This window comes from Betta splendens, chromosome 4 (genome assembly GCF_900634795.4).
Source record: "Betta splendens chromosome 4, fBetSpl5.4, whole genome shotgun sequence".
Classification (NCBI taxonomy): domain Eukaryota; kingdom Metazoa; phylum Chordata; class Actinopteri; order Anabantiformes; family Osphronemidae; genus Betta; species Betta splendens.
The window spans coordinates 2,909,021-2,925,490 of record NC_040884.2 but is presented as its reverse complement, the minus strand read 5'-3'; the positions used below and the strand labels follow the sequence as shown (position 1 = coordinate 2,925,490).

The 16,470-nt window shown below is 44.9% G+C and overlaps 3 protein-coding genes and 1 non-coding gene across 7 annotated transcripts; 3 read left to right on the top strand and 1 right to left on the bottom strand.

Moving 5' to 3' along the window:
• Nucleotides 1-238: 238 nt before the first annotated feature.
• trnah-gug (transfer RNA histidin (anticodon GUG)) lies at nt 239-310 on the top strand. Its single transcript has one exon. It is a non-coding gene; the product is annotated as a tRNA-His (tRNA).
• Nucleotides 311-1,384: 1,074 nt separating this feature from the next.
• On the top strand, nt 1,385-7,441 carry depdc1a (DEP domain containing 1a). 4 transcript variants are annotated; one of them, XR_003785605.3, is made up of 13 exons: nt 1,385-1,595; nt 2,268-2,533; nt 2,619-2,763; nt 2,897-3,021; nt 3,153-3,283; nt 3,387-3,434; nt 3,795-3,932; nt 4,330-5,304; nt 5,674-5,846; nt 5,962-6,138; nt 6,267-6,473; nt 6,556-6,808; nt 6,900-7,441. XR_003785605.3 is itself a non-coding variant. In XM_029147146.3 (12 exons), exons 1-12 carry the CDS (start codon nt 1,548-1,550, stop codon nt 6,679-6,681), a joined length of 2,538 nt encoding a protein of 845 aa, XP_029002979.1. In that variant the 5' UTR covers nt 1,385-1,547; the 3' UTR covers nt 6,682-7,441. The 4 variants fall into 4 exon arrangements, 3 of the variants coding, with proteins under 3 accessions (XP_029002979.1, XP_029002978.1, XP_029002980.1); XM_029147146.3 differs by having other exon boundaries at nt 4,351-5,304; nt 6,556-7,441; XM_029147145.3 differs by having other exon boundaries at nt 6,556-7,441.
• Nucleotides 7,442-8,195: 754 nt separating this feature from the next.
• Nucleotides 8,196-12,052, top strand: LOC114853594 (retinal Mueller cells isomerohydrolase-like). Its single transcript, XM_029147150.3, has 14 exons — nt 8,196-8,351; nt 8,802-8,884; nt 9,113-9,263; nt 9,421-9,528; nt 9,730-9,871; nt 9,942-10,089; nt 10,214-10,286; nt 10,389-10,521; nt 10,691-10,833; nt 10,913-11,042; nt 11,173-11,287; nt 11,361-11,455; nt 11,551-11,662; nt 11,731-12,052. Exons 1-14 carry the CDS (start codon nt 8,341-8,343, stop codon nt 11,880-11,882), a joined length of 1,596 nt encoding a protein of 531 aa, XP_029002983.1. The 5' UTR covers nt 8,196-8,340; the 3' UTR covers nt 11,883-12,052.
• A 207-nt stretch (nt 12,053-12,259) lies between these two features.
• On the bottom strand, nt 12,260-16,275 carry si:ch211-198n5.11 (methylcrotonoyl-coenzyme A carboxylase 2). The gene is made up of 12 exons (XM_029147148.3): nt 16,073-16,275; nt 15,575-15,739; nt 15,307-15,503; nt 15,042-15,220; nt 14,851-14,931; nt 14,307-14,485; nt 14,026-14,221; nt 13,749-13,840; nt 13,444-13,600; nt 13,226-13,348; nt 12,874-13,107; nt 12,260-12,784 (listed from the first exon to the last, which is right to left on the bottom strand). Exons 1-12 carry the CDS (start codon nt 16,099-16,101, stop codon nt 12,698-12,700), a joined length of 1,719 nt encoding a protein of 572 aa, XP_029002981.1. The 5' UTR covers nt 16,102-16,275; the 3' UTR covers nt 12,260-12,697.
• Nucleotides 16,276-16,470: the final 195 nt, after the last annotated feature.

The window sequence follows — 16,470 nt, the reverse complement described above, 5'->3', positions numbered from 1 at the left end:
TAAATTCGCACCACTTTTTTACCTTAACAAAACTAACACGATCTTTTATTATTGCACAGTTACGCCACTAAGTCTTTATACCTTTGCTTCATTAACAGATTGACAAATTGAGTATGTGAGTTAGGAGTTACTGCGCACACGCTTTAACAAGTTTTCCATTATAGGCCACGAAACCAGATGCGCTATTGCATCACATGACTACTGCTGGCGACTTCTTCAGGAGGGTCAGAGATAGCATGCCGTGATCGTATAGTGGTTAGTACTCTGCGTTGTGGCCGCAGCAACCCCGGTTCGAATCCGGGTCACGGCACCTTTATGCAAAGCAGGAGATATTTTAAATCACACTACTACGAAATGATCTGGCTTTTGATAAATTCCTTACATTTTAAAATAAGCTGCTATATAATAGGCACATCAATCATAGTAATGTTAAAAAATACATATTTAATTAGAATAAAAATACCAAGTATCCAAGTGATACAAGCAGAATGACCTAGCAGTCTCTACTTTTGGAGGAATATCATAGACTGTGGCCAGCATTCTTGCTGTGACAGCTGGGGCAGCAGCATCACACTGAGTGACACTATCAAACTGAGCAAGTCCTGTAATGAAGCAGGTTTCATGCTGGTGTGGCCTGTTGTGGAAATAAGGAAGTTAGTACCAACAACTAGTATAACTATCTTGCAACAGGGTAGATTTTAACAAGTTACAAGAGTGAACCTCCTTTTAGTTCAGTGTAAGTGAGCTGTGCTTCAGTGTGCTTTCCTTTCTTCATTAGCATGTCCATAGCATTTCCTGGGTGACTAATACCCCTCCTCTGAGGATGGATCCCTCCGAAATGTCTCTAACCTCCCTTGTCTTTTGTTTGTGCCCACTAAACCTTGTCTCCTGTTATTAGATGCTAATGTAGATTCACAGGAAATACAATGGAGCTGCGTCTCCTGTGCCTGTTCTCACCAGCTCTCAAGGAAGAAGCACTAAAACTACTAAAAAGTTTATGAGCTGATAACTAATGCTAAAATGTATCAAAATAACATATTACTCAAAGACCTTCTCTTAGAATTCTTATTATATTTATATATTATTATAAACTTTAGGGAGCTGTTGGTGCAATAATTTAGCAAAAAATAAGCACTGCGATAGAATTTAACCTAAGAAATTGGGAAATTATATTTTGTTGCATGTTATCATCATGTAGGATAAATGTGCAACATTTAGCAGCAACTAACCTAGAGTTGTTGATGTGATTTCTATAAACGAGATTTAAAAAGCAAAGAAGTAGTCCAAATAGCGTCAAACCTTATACACATTTAACTACTTTGTTTGTTTTGATTCGCCACAGGTCCGTGTTGCCCACGTGACCCAGGCGCCGACCAATCCGGTGCCAGAACAGGACGGCTCGTAATTTTGAACCGATTGCGAGCAGCCTCGATTGTGTGGTTTGCTAACGAAACATCAACGCATTCTCCTTTGAGCGATGGCTGCTCGTGCTTCTCTTCTTTTTGGATGAAGGGAATTGATTAAGCGCTGCGTTCTTTACGATCAACATGAGTTCGCATGTCATCACCCCCGGGCCGTACCGAGCAACTAAACTGGTGAGTTAACGTTAACTGATGAGCACATTAGCTAACGGTGGCTAACAGCTAAGGTAGTGTTAGGCTAAAGCCCTTGTCTGCCGGGCATTTTTAATGTACTTTAATGCACGTTTACGTCTGCGGTTTAGTTGTATTACTTAAAAATAATTTCAGAAGCAATGGCATTGGCTCTAACAAATATTCACGACACATTTTCACGAACAAACGCCTCATTTTATGTATATGATGTTGGGCAATAGGTCAGTAGACAAGACTAAAGCTAACAGAGCTTTAGTTAATTGACATGTTGGTCTAAAGTCATATTCAGATAGGAGAAGATAACGTTTATCGACATTGTACAACGGAATTTTGCAGACAGTTTCAATTTCTAAGCACACACACTTTCAGCTGAACAACAATGATTTGCGTGTCTTTTGTAAATGTGATCTTTTGTTGGTCTTTGTTGTAAAGATTCTTTGTTCTAATGCATTAAAGACAAAGGCACTTGACTTCTTTTCGTGTGACAAAGCGCTTTACAGTAAATCTTAACCCAACTACACAAATTTGTCCTTATTTCTCTATCGGCCATTATATTGATGCCTTCAGGAATTTTCCTGAAGTTGTACAGTCTAGAGTGAAATGCTTTGCTGGGCAGGTTTGTGTGGACTAAACCCAGTCTTTGTTCTCTTTTAGTGGAATGAAGTCACTCGTCTCTTTCGGGCCGGTATGCCGCTCAGGAAGCATCGCCAAAACTTCCGGCACTACTCCTCCTGCTTCACAGCCGCTGCAGCCGTAGATTGGCTGCACCAGCTGCTTCGTAGCAACAACAACTTTGGCCCTGATGTCACCAGGCAGCAGACCGTGCAGCTCCTCAAGAAGTTTCTGAAGAACCATGTGATTGAAGATGTAAAGGGTCGCTGGGGAACAGAGGACCTGGAGGACAATAACACGCTGTACAGGTCAGCATAGGCAGACACATTTAAATTATGTAGAAACAGGCTAGTGACAGGCTAATGACTATTGCGTCCACAATCTGTCTTTCAGATTCCCTTCCTCTTCTCCTCTGAAGCCTATTCCCTGTCCAGCTCCAGCTTCACGCCTGGGCTCTTTAAAGAAAAGACCTTCACTGAGGGACAAGGAGGGTTTCTTCAAGTTTAGAAGTATCAAAAGGCATGAGAAGGAAATGCTGGTGAGTTGGACAGAAATGCGTCTGGTAATGTAAATCGTAATTGAGCACATTTAGGTATGTTTCGAGATAAAGTGCCTCTTTCTTTGCATTTTGAACTCATCAGTTGTTTATGTCGTATTTCTGTTTATTTCAGGAGAATGCAGATCCTGCTCTGCAGACACAGGGAGAGAGTCAGTGTGAAGAAGAACAGCAGACACCCCGACGAGAACTGACAGTGGAGGATGAGCATGACATCTGGAGAGACATCACCCTGACCCAGTATAAACACACACTGCACTTTTCTATTTTTGTTTTTAGGGAAAAAGACAGCAAAGAACAAATCTTAAGTGTAGAGCACAAGTGAAGTTTGAAGGAAGGAATTTGAGTGATTCTTGTGTGTTTTGTTTTAGCCTGCAGAGGATTCTGGGCGTTGCATCTCTTGATGAAGTTTTAGATCACCGTTACGTAAACCCACAGAATATTATCCATAATATGACCAAAGTCAACAAGCATGGAGTGGTCACGCTGGACGACAAGACCAGTATGTTTGCTATTGCCTCAAAATTCACATCATGAGTGTTTCATTCAATTTCCTGGTGCACAAAATGATAATCATTTACCTGATCTCTCGCTCCCTCTTCCAGATGACCTTCCTCATTGGGCGTTGTCTGCAATGAAGAGTCTTGCTAACTGTGAGTAACAAGAAGCTACTCAGGCACCTTTACATGGACATTGTAGAAATGTAACGAACAGAAAATTGATTTTTTTGAATTCATGAATCACATTTTTTACACAGTTCTTTTACAATTTGAACAGTGTGACATCAATGCATTTATTAACTCACTATACTTATTTTGTATTTTTTTATTAGAAGTTGCTGGTATTAAATTAAAAAGACACTATTTTGTACAGTGTTCTTTTTGTGCTCTTTCTAAGCCTAAATTCATATGTAGTTTGTGTTGGCCCTACAGTTGGACTTTAGGAAGTTAAAGCTCACTATACCCAATCTCTCATCTTGTGATAACCTACTTTTGTCTACCGTATGCTTCCAGGGCCCAAGTACGACAGCGCGCAGCCATCTTATCCTGGCTTTGAGAGAGACGTCTTCAAAACGGTGTCTGATTACTTCTACAGCCTTCCACAGCCGTTGCTCACATACGAACTGTATGAACTATTCATCAACGTCCTGGGTAGGTGGACGGGTTTGTCTGACCACGAATAGGCAGCTAAGCCAGTACAGTAATCAAAGACTACATTTATTCAGCTGTCGAAGGAAAATGAGGCACAAACAGATTTGATGTCTGTCTCTTGTCATTGTGACCTTTGATCTCTTAAAGTGCTTTTTGACTCCTACCAGGTTTTAGTTGTTGCCACTTGTTGGGTCCTAACAATTTGCGCAGCTGTACTTCCTGTTTGTTGGTGTTTGCTTGTTGTGTTTTGTCTCTGACCAACTGATAGTCCTGTATGTACGGTAAAGGTTTGAACTAACGTAACCCTCTTCCTCCTCTTTACTGTCTGCTTGCATTGACACTCTGCCTGCACTGCTTTGCCTTCTCCCACTTTCTCTCTTTCTGCATCGCCTCTCAGTGTTTTGCGGCTATGTTACAGTTCCCACTGCGCACCAACGTGGGAAACGGAAGAAGCCTGATCTCCCCTCAGTGCCCCCTCCTGCCAAAACGTCTTTCCGCTCCACCGAGTGTCTCTTGCTGTCGTTGATCAGACAAGGAACATGTGATGAGACAGAGTCACCAATGAGAGAAGTGCTCAGCCGGACACTTCAGTCACGCTTAGTGCAACTGAAGGGAGGTGGCGACGGTCAGTTCGGAGGTAGCTGCTCAAGCCTAAAAAACGTTGTTTCAATGAAACATCAAACCAGGAGTTTCTCGCTGGAAACAATCCTCGACGACTCTGTCCCACTCACACAACAACAGCTTTTTTCATCCACTGACACCCTAGAATCTGGTGCATTTAGGAATATGAGCAAGGATGACAGCCCTCCCACCACAACACAACAAAGTGGCTCAGCCTGTACGGCTGTGTCCAGAACATCTCCCATTACTTGTCAGAATATGACAATCAAAAATCAGCTGTCTGCTGTTTCTATTGCTGGACTGTCGGGATCGCAGAGGTCACGTCCACGAAGCGTAGGCAGCTGTTTGGACATTGTCATAGAGTCCAGAGAAGATGATGTTAAAGACACTGTGCGTCAGGGCCGAGCAAGCAGCTGCCTCAACGTGAACACTCCTGCAGACCCGCCTTGCTCCTCCTCAGCTTCACAGCCTCCTTCCTACCAGCATTCCCCTTCTTCCTGTCATTCAGCCTCTACGTCGTCTCCACCTGCTCTAGCCAAAACACAAAGGTCTCATGCTGCTTCAGGACCTAGTGGGCCCAGACCTGCCTGCAGCACGTCTAATATTACAACGCTCCACGCACCTGTTGTTGTCCGGCGCTGCATCAGCTCTTTGGATGTGTCCAAGCAGTCTCAACCTGTCTCGTTGTTCAAAGCACCTGTCTGTGTGCCCACCAGCAGCTTCCAGTCTCCCCAGTCAAAACCTGAGCACAGTAAGACCTCCTACTGTCTATCTGTCTATCTGCTTGTTTGTGAATGTCTAACGAAACTAATTCCATCTAACCACTACTAGTATGCAAAGTTTTGGTTGCTCTTTATGGCTGCTCTTGAACTCAAAAGGTGAAGTTTGACTCCCAGAAAATGTCCAGTTGAGCCATGATGTTTGCAGAGCTTTTAGTAACATAAACCTCCACATTCACAGTAGTGTCAGTTGATTAATCTTCATTCATCAGTCATCCATCCATCCATTCCGTCTTGATGTAGCAGCGATGGATGAATGTGGACCTGAGTGATTCCACTGCTACTAAAAGATGCTTCACATGTGTAATGAATTCCAAATGACTGTGTGTATATATATGTAGGCCTTCTCCAGCCTCACTGTGAGCGAGTAGCTATCGAAGCGCTGCAGCTCTGCACCCTCCTCCTGCCCCCCGCCTCCCGCAGGAAGTTACAGCTCCTTATGAGGATGATGTCACGCATTAGCCAGAACGTGGACTTGCCTCGACTCCACCCCGCCATCGGCACGCGAACGCTGGTGAGAAACCTGCCGTAGGAAGCTGTGTGAACAACCAACCAACCAATACACACATCAAGGGCTCTTTGTTAATATTTTCTTTCCTGTGTCTGTTTTTCTGTCATTCTTATTTCAGATGGTTCACACCTTTTCTGGCTGTGTTCTGGGCAGTGCTGAGGAGGGCGATTTGGATGAGTTGTTGGCTACCAGACTGGTCTCATTTCTAATGGACCACCAAGAACAGATTCTCTCGGTCCCAAAGTATCTGCTTAGCGCCATCAATGACTACATACTGTACCTACGCACCGTACAGGTACACATTTTGATAACCTGATAGTGTATCAGGTTCAGATTGAGTGTTAAATAATAGCAGATTCTGGTAAAAGGAGTTATTTGTACTGTTAGTTGATGTATTTTAATCATTTCTATTTTTCAACCCAGGTTCCGATCGATAGTGTTCCTAATGCTGATGCCGGCGATGCACATTGCATTCCAGTGCAGATGTATGCATTCTGCCGTCAGATTAGTGGTGCTGAGTTTGAGCAACAGAAAACAGAATCCTCTCAGAAAGCCATGGAAGAGCTCCTGGAGATTCTGCTGACAGACCAAAACATAAGTGAGAAGGACAGACGCAAGAAACTAAAGCAGGTACTAAGACTCTGGGTCGACCGGACCTGAAGCCACAGTCTTGAATACGGTAGAGACACTCATGAGTTTGTCTTTCCTCTAGTTTCAGAAGCAGTACCCAGACATCTACAGTCGGCGGTTCCCCTCTACACAAAAGGACAATAAGCCAAAGATTAAACCTCCTCTGCTCAGTATCAAGAAAACCAAAGCTTTCAGCATCAGGAACTAAACTAAGCAGCTGTCACTGTCTCTGCATCAATCTTGAACTCAGTTTGAACTTTGTGTTACATTGGAAACTTGTGTGATCGCAAGTTAATGCAGGTCAGGAGACTTCTACGGTGGCTCATCGGTGAAATGTGTGTATGATGAAAGCCGGTGGATAGACAGTTTACATTATTTTGTGTTTTTGTGTAGATCGTTTTTAACCAATTTTTCATCTGTTTCCAGCTGATTCTGTCCTGGAGATAGTGTGTGTGGTTTGGTACATGCAGCTTCACAGCACAGTTTGGGAGAAAAATAGGCATTTCTGTGAACTCTAGAAGAATATTTAGATTAAGTTAAATTATATGGATGATGACATTGGGAGCAGAGTTAATGTTTTCTGATTGATGTGTTTTTTAGTTTTTATACACACTTTGTATTACAGCATCAGTTGCTCATTCCTTCCTTCTTTACTGAAAAGAGACATATTTTGCACTGGTTTAGACATTATAAATGGCCCCACATTAATGTCACTCCTCGGGAGTTTAATTTATACATATTTAATACATTTGAAACTGAAGCTTTTCCTAGATAACTCATTTTTGGGTTTGCAGTCCCTTTTAAATTGATCCTGGGTTATATGAAGTTTTAATTCCTTGACGTCTGTATACCTCAGATCAAAGTGTTTTTAGACTCTTGCAGAGGAGTGAACCTCCAGTTACATGTACTCTGTTGTTTACTATGCAAAGTACTGGGAAATAAACTTGTTCAGTTCTTTTAAAATCTCATACGGCTCTGTCAACATTCATTCACATTCAGAGGTCGTTCAGCCAGTATTATTAGTTATGTGTAGGTCTCCCTCTGCTACCATGACACTTGGACTCCAGCAGATGTTAAAGGTGTCCTCTGGTCTCTCCAGTCCAGTCAGAGTCTGGCTGCAGTGTTTTGAATGAACTGAAGACTTTTTAAATTGTTATTGGAAAGAAACACGAATAGGGAGTTACATCAGTCCAGAACAGATTCATGTGATGGTCACTTATCAAGTCATTTTCACAACAGGGATTTAGACGAGAGATCTGATATTTAATAAAGCACATATGTTATTGTTGTTCTGTTTTGCTGTTTATTAAATTCATATGAATCACCACTCTTATATCCTCTATTCATTATTATTCTTCCCTGTTGTCTGTTCCTCCCTCCAGAACCCGCCTGCTTAAACTGTTTCTCAGTGGTCTGGTACTAATTAGCCAGGGTTGTTTTCTACATGCATATCCTGTTTGCAAACACTGACAAGCTGCTTGCACAGGCTGACTTTTCCAATCTGAGTGCCTTCATTGGGAGCTGAGTAACTGTTTGGGTTCCCAGGTTGACACAAAGCTTGTTCTGGAAGCTGAGGGACATTCTGCGTAGAGCCGAGGGCCAGATGGCTGAAAAGAGCGCAGACAAAGCCGGCTTGTTCAGTGCTGGTTGGGATCAGGGGAGGAGGAGGAGGAGGAAGAGTGGAGGTGGAAGAAGCAAAAGGCATGAAGGGAAAACGGGAGAGGAGAAGGGAGATGGAGGGGGAGGGCAGAGAGGAGGAGCCCAGCTTCCATTGCAGAGGAACACAGAGGAAATCTGTAGTGTAAATGCAGCCCAGCGTCCAGTTTGGCAGCAACTAGTGTGTAGAGAGTGAGACGCATCAGGCAGCATGGTCAGCCGGTAAGCAAGCTGCATGTTTTAGCGTACATACTCATTTCATGTGCTCTCATTTATTGTTTATTGAGGCACCAGCTTGCTTACACATGTGTCCTTCAGTGCTTTGCCTCAATGGGAGTCTGTTATGTAGATTCTAGATCATGGAAAACGTTCCACGAGGTATTAACTAGATTTTAATGTTGACTTAAAGCGGACATGAAGTTTATGACTGTGCTCAGTCATTGAGGAGGAGTTTCAGCTGGTATTCTGGGCGGTGATCTGGTTCTAGTCTAGTCGTCTGAGGCTTTTTACAGTGTATCGTCTGCATCAGCTTTTATAAGATACGAAACGAACAGAAGCAGCAGAATTAGAGGAACAGATGACAGAGTTGACGAAACAGGGTCACATCATCAACTTAGCTCTAATCATCAGCTGAACCTTACCACTTATTCACCCTTGTTGTTTCCTCTCCAGTGTGGAGCATCCTGCTGCAGGTTACAGAAGGCTCTTTGAGACAGTGGAGGAACTGACAGAACCCATAACCGCAAAGATCAGCGGTAAAAAAACAAAACAATTCTCCCTCAAAGATTTGACAAAATGTTTTAGGACTGTGACACTGAGGGAATCTTATTAGACCCACAGATAGTGTACCTGTGTGTGTGTGTGTGTGTGTGTGTGTGTGTGTGTGTGTGTGTGTGTGTGTGTGTGTGTGTGTCTGTTTTTCTGTGCCTGCCTGTGCATGTGTGACTGTGCGTGCCTGTGCCTGCGTGTGCACGTGCGTGCAGGTGTTTTGCCTGCGTGGCTCGGGGGCAGTCTGCTCAGGATGGGTCCGGGTCTCTTCGAGGTGGGAGACGAACCTTTCTACCACATGTTCGATGGACAGGCTCTCCTGCACAAGTTCGACCTGAAGAACGGTCGGGCGACCTACTACAGGAAGTAAGAAAGTAAAACCTCTCCTCTGTCCCATCATTGACTGCTCCACTGGAAATCAATCCACTACCAGATCTTTAATGCTGCCATTCCTCTGGGCAGAGAACATGTTTCATCTGCATTGTAACATGTGGCATGTGATGTGTGCGCTCTGCTTCCTCAGGTTTATCAGGACGGATGCATATGTTCGCGCTATGACAGAGAAGAGGGTGGTCATCACTGAGTTCGGCACCGCCGCGTACCCAGACCCCTGCAGGAACATCTTCTCCAGGTGAACGCAACCTTTGACCCTGTGGCCGGTAGAGTCGTCTTAAAGACACTTAAACACAGTTTACACAAGCAAATATATAACATATTTTTACTTTTACTTAAAACCTGCTGTTATATTAGAGCAACCTTTAGACATATTATTACAGTTTTACTGGCAGGAAGCAGTTGTACCTGACCATCTCATTGACCGGCATCTCTTCAGATTCTTTACTTACTTCAGGGGCATTGAAGTGACTGATAACTGTTTAGTGAACATCTATCCTATCGGTGAAGACTTCTACGCTGTCACAGAAACCAACTACATCACCAAGGTTGATCCCGACTCACTGGAGACTTTAGAGAAGGTGAGACAGAAGCCTTTAACTGGTGTTTGTTGTTTCTACTGGTGTTCGGTCACTGTCTTGGTCTTTGCAGGTGGATCTGTGTAAGTACCTGTCAGTGAACGGGGTGACTGCCCACCCCCACACTGACACTGACGGCACTATGTATAACATCGGCAACTGTTTCGGCAAGAACATGAGTCTGGCTTATAACATTGTCAAGATCCCACCTGCTCATAAAGGTGAGTTTGATCAACATTAAACCTTGTCTGACAGCAAAAAGGGACATTCATTCAGTAACAGGATGTGTACGGATTTGTTGTTGTATTGACTGACCTCTGTGTGTTGTTGTGTTGTAACCGTCAGACTCCCTCCAGAAATCACAGGTTGTGGTTCAGCTGCCCAGCAGCGAGAGGCTGAAACCGTCCTATGTGCACAGGTACCGAGTTGAAGCGTTCTTTGTCTCTGATGATGTGATGCCTGTGTTTTTGCATTTTCGTGGCTCATGTGCACGTCTCCCTGTCTGCGTCTCTGTCTGTAGCTTCGGTTTGACAGAAAACTACTTTGTGTTTGTGGAGCAGCCGGTGAAGATCAACCTGCTTAAATTCTTGTCATCGTGGAGCATCAGAGGGGCCACGTACATGGACTGCTTCGAATCCAACGACAGTATGGGGGTAGGAAGGAGTAGTGTCAGGGTCAGATGGGGGCAGGAGGGATTCAGGGTCAGGATCATAAAGTTTAGATTTAATGCCCAAAATGTTAGCAACACCTAATATGGTAGAATTGCAGTAGAAGATACCGGTGAACCTAATAAAGTGAGCAGTGAGCGTTTGTGTGTTGCAGACACTGTTCCACCTGGCTACCAAAGATCCAGCGGCGCACCTGAGCAGCCACAAGTTCAGAACCTCAGCCTTCAACCTCTTCCACCACATCAACGCCTATGAGGACGAGGGCTTCGTGGTGGTGGACCTGTGCACGTGGAAAGGGTCGGTGCGACCCCACGTGTGCGTCTCACCTGTGTGCGCTTCACCTCCAGTCACCTCCGCTGTCCCTCTGTCTCTGCAGCCACGACTTTGTGTATAACTACCTGTATCTGGCCACGCTGAAGGGGGAGTGGGAGGAGGTGAAGAGAGCAGCGATGAGCGCTCCTCAGCCAGAGGTCAGGCGATACGTGCTGCCGCTGGACATGCACAGGGTCAGTCCATATTCCGGAGGACTGTTGTGTTTTGCATGTGGGAGTTTCTGCCTTCCAAGTCGCTGGAACTGAGTTTGCCGCAGGTCACTTTTTCTCCCTGCTCTCATTTGCAGCTATTTTGTGTTTTCAGGAGGACCAGGGGAAGAATCTGGTTTCTCTGTCCTACACTACAGCAACTGCTGTTCTTCTGAGCGACGGCACCGTCTGGCTTGAACCTGAAGTGCTATTTTCTGGGCCAAGACAAGGTAACACAGTAAATATACACATGAGCACTGTTTTTTCCCATCTGTGTATTTTACATTTCTTCTTTTCACTCAGCGTTTGAGTTTCCTCAGATCAACTATACTCAGTGTTGTGGGAGGAAGTACTCATTTGCTTTCGGTCTTGGACTCAACCACTTCATCCCTGACCGGGTAGAATCACCCATCAATAAGTCTACAGCTCCTAATATGGGAACGCAAACAGCATGTGATATAAAATAAATCTGGTTTAACTTTACTGGCTGTAGATAGTCAAGCTCAATGTGCAGACCAAAGAGACGTGGGTGTGGCAGGAAGAGGAGTGTTACCCATCAGAGCCGCTGTTTGTGCCGACACCTGGATCCACAGAGGAGGACGATGGTAATTATTAAGCTGTATTTTTCTGGTGGTGACACACGTGCTGCGTGTTCACCTCCTCCGCGTTGCAGGTGTTCTCCTGAGCATCGTGGTGAAGCCGGGCGCAGAGAGACCTAGCTTCCTACTGGTTCTGGATGCTGTAGAACTCACGGAGGTGGCCAGAGTGGAGGTCAACACCATCATCCCTGTGACCCTCCATGGCTCGTACAAACCGCGACCCTAATCGAACCCAGTCCTAAAAACACCGGTCCTGATCCCTCACCCTTTAGCTTCCACCAAAGCTCCTGCTGAGGCAGAACAAGTCAAACAGCCTATTAGTACCAACTCACACCAGTTTGACCTCACAGGGTACAATATTTGTTTACATCTGATTTAATAAAGGCTTTTGATACATTTTGTCTTATTTTTATTCTCATCCTCCAACGCTGCTTTGCATTAAAATATACTGTATAAACTCAAATATACAAATTAGTCAGATTTAGTAGTTGAATTAGTCAAAGGGTTTTATTGAATAAATAGAAGGCATTCATGTGGGACTTTAACTAAGCTTTAAATTTTAAACAGCAGGAGTAAAAGATGCCTGTGCATGGAGACGTTGCCTGAGGTCAGTGGTGTTTATTATTTAGTTAGTTTTTGTTTTGAATGTGAAATACATTTAAAAGCTTTTATTCATGAGGTCCGTGCATATACAAACATACATAAGGCAAAATGCTATTTATTCATATTTAAACTGCAATAAACTCAAGCATCACTGAATGTTTTCCTTCTGCAATAGACGTGACCCTGCAGGCACGTCAACGTTTTATGTTACAATGTAAATAGTATTTCAATGTGTAACCTATTTTTCAGTGTCTTGCTGTCAACAATACATACATACATACATACATACATACAACGTTATTTCAACGCTGCCTCAACGTCACAACAATAACAGATCATTTTAAGCATATTTTAACGTTGAAGGTCTGTTGTGAGCCTGCTGGGGAGCAGCGTGTTAATCTCACGGACATTCAGAGCAGCTGTGGAGCAGAAGAACGTCTACATACGTAGCAGTACTGATTGCAGCTTGTCTCTGGAGACCTGATACTGCTGCTGTTTGATGATGTTTAGGCATTTTCCTAGAACCTGTACAGAGATACAGAATGACGATCCTATTAGCAAACCTTGTGTTGTTATGTGAAGCACAGGATACTTCAAAAGAAGTGCTGCCTAACCTTCCTGGTGTCCTGAGGCAGAATGACTCCATCATCCCACAGCCGCGCAGAGGAGTAGAAAGCTGAGCTCTCCTCCTCTAACCTCCTGTTCATCTTGTCTTCCAGCTCCTTCCTCTGCTTTTCCTCCTGCTTGCTGTCAGGGATGAGCAGAGAGCCAGCGTGACCTGGAGCTGTTATTGACACTCTGGCGTTGGGCCACAGGAACAGGAAGTTAGGGTCAAATGCCCGCCCACACTGGAGGAGGGAACAATGTTCTAGTTAAATGAGCTGCATGTGCTCAACGGCATGGTCGTATATGGCACAGTCTCAACTTCCCCTCACTACAGTAACATTTACAAGCTGAGCCCCTCACCATGGCATAGCTGTCAGCGCCATGACAACCACCGATCACAACAGTGATTTTAGGGACGGAGGCACACGCCACTGCAGCCATCATCGCACCCTGAGCATTCAGGCGGTTACTGCTTATCTCAGCCTGGAGAAAAAGAGAAAACACATACACAGATGACAGAACTATGTTCGATAATAGACCTTCTGAGCAACACTGTACCAGCTTTTGGCAGTAAATACCTGCGTTAAGGACACCGCCGAAGTGGGTGCGGGCGCCGTGTTCTGGAGGAAGAGTAGTGGAACTTCTCTCTGGTCACATAACTGGATGAAGTGACTTCCTTTCAGTGTGGCCTGATACGACAGCTCCCCGTTGTTGGCTACTATCCCCACCAGGTGGCTAAGAAGAGATTGACATGGATGTCAGATCCACTGAGAAATCCTTACAGCTCTCCAACAAACTCAGGGTCATAACAATAGTTATAATTGCTAGTGTATTCAATAAGTCACCACAACCACAGGAAGACATGCATGGGCCTGTTCTTTACCCGTGTATTTTTGCAAAGCCAGTGATGAGTGTGGTTCCGTAGCGAGCTTTAAACTCCTGGAAGCGGCTCCCGTCTGTGAGCCGACTGATGACCTGGACAGAAAAAAACCAACAGGTATCATGGAAACACTACGGGGAAAAATTCAGTAGCACATGACAGCTGCGTGTAACAACTTTAACATTGGAGAGTTACTAGAAGACTCATAAGTGACTCATTTTGAGTTGGAAAATAGCAACTTTGTCTTGTGACTGTAACACTATATTTTTTCATGCCTTACCATTTTAACATCCACACTGTGGTTGTAACTCTGTGGCGCCAGGCCCAGAAGCTCCTCTGCACTGTACAGCGGCTCCTCCTCTGCTCTCCCCTCGTCCTCCTCGGGCAGTTCAAAGTTAAGCGTAGATATGATGTTTCTGACGCAGGCGTATGCCTCCTGCTCGTCCCAGGAGAAATGGTCAACACAGCCGCTCACCCTGAAACCAAACAGTGAACATGTCAACTAAGAGAATATTTACTGATAATCTGTATGATTGGGGTTTGGTTGGATTAAGGATGTACTCAGTGTGAAGCTTGGCTCCTCCCAGGTCCTCTGGTGTCACTTCCTCTCCTGTAGCAGCCTTCACAAGCGGTGGTCCACCCAGGAACACCGTCCCTATCCGGTGCACCATAACGGCCTCCTCGGCCATCGTGGGTATGTACGCCCCACCCGCTGTACAGGACCCGCACACCACTGACACCTTTAGGATCATCAGTCGTTTTCATATGAACTACCAAATTAATGAAAAGCTACTTTAAACACTAATGCGTGTCATTTTTAAAGTCGAATGCAGCCGTGTGGCTGTTTGGACAGATGACTTCCATAGTTTGTAGCTCTATTGAGTTTTTAAATCAATCACTACCCACATCAATGAATTACTTACAACATCATACTTTTTCATATAGAACTATTTGGGACTTATCTGAAGATTAGCTCTGTAGCACGTGTCAAATGTGACGCAGGGTTTGATGTTTACACACAATAATAAGCCTGTTAACACAGCCTGTTTTGTTTATCCTGTGCTATTCTTTCCCGCTGTGTCCGGGCTTCTTTAAAACTCCTCACCTGTGAGATCTTCATGGCTGACATGATGGCTTCATTGTAGAATGCCCTTCCTCCATGGTTCTTATCAGGAAAGATCTCTGACTGGGTAATTACACACAAACAGGGTTCTAATTATGAAAAACATTCAGATCCCCCTGAAAGAGGCTCTCTGGCCTTTAAGTACAGAGGCAGAGACGTCTGCGTTTGCCAACCTGCAGCGGCAGAAAGGCTCCTCCGGAGTCGACCAGGTAAACACAAGGAAGCCGGTTTTTAAGTGCTACTTCTTGAGCTCGTAGTTGCTTCTTCAATGTGATTGGATACGATGTGCCACCTTTCACAGTAGCATCATTGGCAAAAAACACACACCAGAGACCACAGATCCTGCCAATACCTGCACGTATAATATCAATAAACAGTGGCTGAACTGGTCGTACGGTTAGTGCCGGAGCTGCAGTACAGCAGTAAGTGGCTTCTGACCAGTGAGGACGGCGGCTGAAGGGACGTCTCCGTAGGGCAGACCCAGACCAGCCAGCGGCGACAGCTCCACGAAGTCGTCGTCATCCAGCAGAAGGCGCAGGCGATCTCTGACCAGCAGCTTCTGGTTTCTCAGCGTGTGTCTGGCGACGGCGGCCTCTCCGCCGCCCTTCCTCGCCCTCTCACTCAACTCCACAAACCTTAGGACACGGGGCAGACGCGATGAGCGACCTGCGTCTGACACACAACTCACGTCATCGGACCAACGTACTTCTCGTGGCACGCGTTGCTGTTGAGCAGATTGGCTTCGTACACGTGACGGAGGACTGGCCGCAGCGGCTGCTCCAGCACCGGGAAGGAGCAGCGCGGACGCCCGGTCTTTCTCGACGCAGAGCTCGAATGACGGACCGAACACTGCCACCACTGCCCAGACGCTCTGCAAAACGGAAACAGCCCTGGACGTTTAAAGCCTGAGCACAACACGACACAAGGGCGGGTTGTTGATCTGGTGGTGTACAGTTATTGCTAACTAGCTTTAGTTTGGCATATTCGTGATATGATTATTTTAGTCAGAGTATGAGGAGACATATAACACAATGCAAAATAAAAAAAACATGCTTCTATCACTCAACCCTTAATTACTTGGCAAGTTACTTCTGATTATGTTGTGTTGCTTGTGGTAAGAAACAGAAACAGAGCTTATTAAAGTTAAAGCTTCACTTTGAGGTTTCAGTTGAAGTACGAAGGGAGAGATGTCTGTAGCTCTTACCGTGCGCTGCACCGATACATATAATACATATTTTTGCAGAAATCCTCCTTTTAGGTCACGGCAGCAGCTAGCGTGGCTAGATAATAAACAAACTTCACCCCTCCTCCCTCTCCCCAACTGTTTCGATTCGAAACGAACCTGAACCAAAACAAATCAAAGATCGGTCAAAGACCAGAAGCCTGTTTGACTGCAACGACCAGTAATGACTGGGTGTAGTTAGCGCCACCTACAGTAACGGAGGACGAAGGTCTGCACGTCTGTAATGACTCACCTCGGCCCATAGAGGGACCCATTTAGTCATTAAAGAACTTTAGACGTCTTCAGCTAATGTACATTGTTTAAAAGCAGAAATAGTATATATATATATAATATCCTAACAAACATAGCACATTTAAACG

What these genes read in the sequence shown, in the direction of transcription:
- depdc1a (XM_029147145.3), top strand. Translation starts at nt 1,548, where the DNA reads ATGAGTTCGCATGTCATCACCCCCGGGCCGTACCGAGCAACTAAACTG. An exon ending in GACAATAACACGCTGTACAG is followed by an intron (nt 2,534 to 2,618) that starts GTCAGCATAGGC and finishes TCTGTCTTTCAG; the next exon opens with ATTCCCTTCCTCTTCTCCTC. An exon ending in CCAGTCAAAACCTGAGCACA is followed by an intron (nt 5,305 to 5,673) that starts GTAAGACCTCCT and finishes ATATATATGTAG; the next exon opens with GCCTTCTCCAGCCTCACTGT.
- LOC114853594 (XM_029147150.3), top strand. An exon ending in CGGGCGACCTACTACAGGAA is followed by an intron (nt 9,264 to 9,420) that starts GTAAGAAAGTAA and finishes CTGCTTCCTCAG; the next exon opens with GTTTATCAGGACGGATGCAT. An exon ending in GACCTGTGCACGTGGAAAGG is followed by an intron (nt 10,834 to 10,912) that starts GTCGGTGCGACC and finishes CTGTCTCTGCAG; the next exon opens with CCACGACTTTGTGTATAACT.
- si:ch211-198n5.11 (XM_029147148.3), bottom strand. Translation starts at nt 16,101, where the DNA reads ATGTATTATATGTATCGGTGCAGCGCACG. An exon ending in GAGCCTTTCTGCCGCTGCAG is followed by an intron (nt 14,932 to 15,041) that starts GTTGGCAAACGC and finishes GTAATTACCCAG; the next exon opens with TCAGAGATCTTTCCTGATAA. An exon ending in GGCTTTGCAAAAATACACGG is followed by an intron (nt 13,601 to 13,748) that starts GTAAAGAACAGG and finishes ATCTCTTCTTAG; the next exon opens with CCACCTGGTGGGGATAGTAG.